The 5,000-nt window shown below is 45.9% G+C and overlaps 1 protein-coding gene across 1 annotated transcript in view; it reads left to right on the top strand.

The window, feature by feature from the left end:
• The window catches only part of LOC143286673 (1-deoxypentalenic acid 11-beta-hydroxylase-like), a 25,853-nt gene that overhangs the window by 4,578 nt on the left and 16,275 nt on the right, over positions 1-5,000 (top strand). Inside the window, exons 3-4 of the mRNA XM_076594309.1 lie at positions 1,558-1,658; positions 3,829-3,970. Coding sequence (XP_076450424.1) covers positions 1,558-1,658; positions 3,829-3,970 — 243 coding nt within the window. The remainder of the gene's footprint in view (positions 1-1,557; positions 1,659-3,828; positions 3,971-5,000) is intronic.

Below are 5,000 nucleotides of genomic sequence, written 5' to 3'. Positions count from 1 at the left end.
CTGTGTTGTACTGATGCTGTACTGTACTGATACTGTACTGTGCTGTACTGATGCTGTGCTGTGTTGTACTGATGCTGTACTGTACTGATACTGTGCTGTGTTGTACTGATGCTGTACTGTGTTGTACTGATGCTGTACTGTGTTGTACTGTGCTGTACTGATGCTGTACTGTGTTGTACTGTGCTGTACTGATGCTGTGCTGTGTTGTACTGATGCTGTACTGTGCTGTGCTGTACTGATGCTGTGCTGTGTTGTACTGATGCTGTACTGTACTGATGCTGTACTGTGTTGTACTGATGCTGTACTGTGTTGTACTGATGCTGTACTGTGTTGTACTGTGCTGTACTGATGCTGTACTGTCTTGTACTGTGCTGTACTGATGCTGTGCTGTGTTGTACTGATGCTGTACTGTACTGATGCTGTACTGTACTGATGCTGTACTGTGTTGTACTGTGCTGTACTGATGCTGTGCTGTGTTGTACTGATGCTGTACTGTGTTGTACTGATGATGTACTGTGTTGTACTGATACTGTGCTGTGTTGTACTGATGCTGTGCTGTGTTGTACTGATGATGTACTGTGTTGTACTGATACTGTGCTGTGTTGTACTGATGCTGTGCTGTGCTGTATTGATGCTGTACTGTGTTGTATTGATGCTCTGCTGTGTTGTATTGATGCTCTGCTGTGTTGTACTGATGCTCTGCTGTGTTGTACTGATGATGTACTGTGTTGTACTGATACTGTGCTGTGCTGAATTGATGCTGTACTGTGTTGTATTGATGCTCTGCTGTGTTGTATTGATGCTCTGCTGTGTTGTATTGATGCTGTGCTGTGTTGTACTGATGCTGTGCTGTGTTGTATTGATGCTGTACTGTGTTGTATTGATGCTCTGCTGTGTTGTATTGATGCTCTGCTGTGTTGTATTGATGCTGTACTGTGTTGTATTGATGCTCTGCTGTGTTGTATTGATGCTCTGCTGTGTTGTACTGATGCTGTGTTGTATTGATGCTCTGCTGTGTTGTACTGATGCTCTGCTCTGTTGTGTTGTACTGATGCTGTGTTGTATTGATGCTGTACTGTGTTGTACTGATGCTGTACTGTGTTGTACTGATGCTGTACCGTGTTGTACTGATGCTGTACTGTGCTGTACTGTGTTGTACTGATGCTGTACTGTGTTGTACTGATGCTGTACTGTGTTGTACTGATGCTGTACTGTGTTGTACTGTTGTACTGATGCTGTACTTTGTTGTACTGATGTTGTACTGATGCTGTGTTGTATTGATGCTGTACTGTGTTGTACTGATGCTGTACCGTGTTGTACTGATGCTGTACTGTGTTGTACTATGCTGTGCTTTGTTGTACTGATGCTGTATTGTGTTGTACTGACGCTGTACTGTGTTGTACTGATGTACTGATGCTGTACTGATGCTGTACTTACGTTGTACTGATGTTGTACTGATGCACTGATGCTGTACTGATGTTGTACTGATGCTGTACTAATGTTGTACTGATGCTGTACTGATGTTGTACTGATGCTGTATTTTACTGTGCTGTGCAGACCTGCACAAGGACCAGGACCTGTTCCACAGGCTGACCCTCCTGGAGCAGGACTTCCCAGGGGCCAACATCCTCCTCCATAAACTCGGCCGTCTGCCGCAGGTCAGCGTCACGTAAAACCCCGATAAAGCAATGAGTTAAGTCGATGCCTGTAATGAAATGTTGCTTTGCTGTTGTTCATTGGCACCAATTGCTCCCTGAAAACGTTCTGCAAAGCCTGACCACCAGTAAAGAAGCTGTGACAGTCCTTTTAATTTTTCTTATATGCTACACTTTGTCCTTTAACTCTCTCCATACGAATGGCGAAAGAGACGATGTTAACAGCGTTTCTCCCCAATTACCACCATCAAAATATTACAAGCGGAAGGCTCTTACACTGAAGAGGTGAATGTTGACAAAGAATACCACAATTCTTACGATGGAAGCTAAAGGTTGGATCATTGAGACACCCACTGGACATCCGAGGGGTCTGTGTAGAGGAGAAGAGAGGACTGGCCGTACTGAGTGAGTGAAGGTGTTATCAGAAAGAAAGACATCAATTAAAGGACCTGCAACCACAAACACACACACACACACCCACAATCTGGAATTGAAGCCAGTGCCAAAAACTAACCAACGGGTCACGTCATTTCTCCTACACAGTGCTTCATGTACTGTGGACTCTAATGGGAAGACAATGACCACATGGGAAGACAGTGACCACTTGGGAAGACAGTGACCACTTGGGAAGACAGTGACAGTGACCACATGGGAAGACAGTGACCACATGGGAAGACAGTGACCACTTGGGAAGACTGACCACTTGGGAAGACAGTGACAGTGACCACATGGGAAGACAGTGACAGTGACCACATGGGAAGACGGTGACCACACACACAAATGGGAAGTCAGTGACAGTGACCACATGGGAAGACAGTGACCACACACACAAATGGGAAGTCAGTGACAGTGACCACATGGGAAGACAGTGACAGTGACCACATGGGAAGACAGTGACCACACACACAAATGGGAAGTCAGTGACAGTGACCACATGGGAAGACAGTGACAGTGACCACACACACAATCCAGGGTCATCCACTTCACTGCTGAGTGTTGACCAGCTTTCCCCGACAAACACTGCAGGTGCATGTATCTCCCAGCCTGGCTGACGTTACAGCACAGAACTGTCATGTTGTCCCAAACCAAGCACAGCCCTGATATGTTGTCCCAAACCTAGCACAGCCCTGATATGTTGTCCCAAACCTAGCACAGCCCTGATATGTTGTCCCAAACCTAGCACAGCCCTGTTATGTTGTCCCAAACCTAGCACAGCCCTGTCATGTTGTCCCAAACCAAGCACAGCCCTGATATGTTGTCCCAAACCTAGCACAGCCCTGATATGTTGTCCCAAACCAAGCACAGCCCTGTCATGTTGTCCCAAACCTAGCACAGCCCTGATATGTTGTCCCAAACCTAGCACAGCCCTGATATGTTGTCCCAAACCTAGCACAGCCCGGTCATATTGTCCCAAACCAAGCACAGCCCTGATATCTTGTCCCAAACCTAGCACAGCCCTGTCATGTTGTCCCAAACCTAGCACAGCCCTGACATGTTGTCCCAAACCTAGCACAGCCCTGATATGTTGTCCCAAACCAAGCACAGCCCTGTTATGTTGTCCCAAACCTAGCACAGCCCTGATATGTTGTCCCAAACCTAGCACAGCCCTGATATCTTGTCCCAAACCTAGCACAGCCCTGATATGTTGTCCCAAACCAAGCACAGCCCTGTTATGTTGTCCCAAACCTAGCACAGCCCTGTTATGTTGTCCCAAACCTAGCACAGCCCTGATATGTTGTCCCAAACCAAGCACAGCCCTGATATGTTGTCCCAAACCAAACACAGCCCTGTTATGTTGTCCAAAACCAAGCACAGCCCTGTTATGTTGTCCCAAACCTAGCACAGCCCTGTCATGTTGTCCCAAACCAAGCACAGCCCTGACATGTTGTCCCAAACCAAGCACAGCCCTGACATGTCCCAAACCTAGCATAGCCCTATCAGGGGAGTTTTGAAAACAAAACAAAATGTCCCAAATTCTGACCCCCCCACCTCCCTACCCCCTCCTGAAAAAGCTGTTAGTAAACGAAGTGTGATGGTCCACTGGAGCCAACTGACCAGGTGTTCCAGATCCTGTGCCCCCCCCCCCCCCTTCCTCGAAAAGATGTTTAGTTAGTGAATTAGTGAATCAAGAAGTAAACAAAGTGTGATGGCCTACTGGTGGTCTACTGACCAGGCATTCCGGAACCTGTGGTCCCACCCCGAGCTGCTGAATGTGGTGGAACAGCTGATCGGACCGGACATCATGGGCCATCCGGTCTGGAACCTGCGCACCAAGACCCCGCAGAATGAAGCCACCACAGTACCCTGGCACCAAGGTAAAGATGGCGTCAAAACTAATACTTACATCGTCAAATTAGTCATCTCACACCGCAGAACACAGTCACCACAGTACCCTGGCACCAAGGTAAAGATGGCGTCAAAACTAATACTTACATCGTCAAATTAGTCATCTCACACCGCAGAACACAGTCACCACAGTATCCTGGCACCAAGGTAGAGATCACATCAAAACAAAATAAATAAAACATCAAACTGGTCATCTCACACCGCAGAACAAAGTCACCACAGTACCCTGGCACCAAGGTAAAGATAAAATCAAAACAAAATAAATAAAACATCAAACTGGTCATCTCACACCGCAGAACAAAGTCACCACAGTACCCTGGCACCAAGGTAAAGATAAAATCAAAACAAAATAAATAAAACATCAAATTGGTCATCTCACACCGCAGAACAAAGTCACCACAGTATCTTTGCACCAAGGTAGAATAAAAAACAAAATAAATAAAACATCAAACTGGTCATCTCACACCGCAGAACAAAGTCACCACAGTATCTTTGCACCAAGGTAGAATAAAAAACAAAATAAATAAAACATCAAACTGGTCATCTCGCACCGCAGAACAAAGTCACCACTGACAGTGCCCTTGCACCAAGGTAAACCTAAAATGTCTGATGATTAGACAGCCAGCATCACACCTCCCCCCTCCCCTCCCCCTCTGGCTCATTCCCCCTCCCCTCCCCACACCCTCTTCCACCACACACTTTCCACAAGGGGTGTAAAGGACATTAATTTTTTTTTATGTCACTCAGTCACATATCTGTTGCTGAGCATTTGAATGTGACTTAAAAGTGTAGTTTTCTTTGTTCTATTGATTGATTGATGCAGCAGAGAATTAAGTATTTTGAACTTTTTTCAAAAAAAGTTTAGTTAAAATTTTCACAGAGGAAGCAAAAACACGCAGACAACATAAAAACACTCCTGTACAAACTGACACAAAGGCACGTGAAATATGACTGCACACATCTACACTCTGAACCCAACAAAACACTCAGAAAATAAGG

Source organism: Babylonia areolata, chromosome 10 (genome assembly GCF_041734735.1).
Source record: "Babylonia areolata isolate BAREFJ2019XMU chromosome 10, ASM4173473v1, whole genome shotgun sequence".
Classification (NCBI taxonomy): Eukaryota; Metazoa; Mollusca; class Gastropoda; order Neogastropoda; family Buccinidae; genus Babylonia; species Babylonia areolata.
This window is presented reverse-complemented; position numbering and strand designations above follow the sequence as displayed.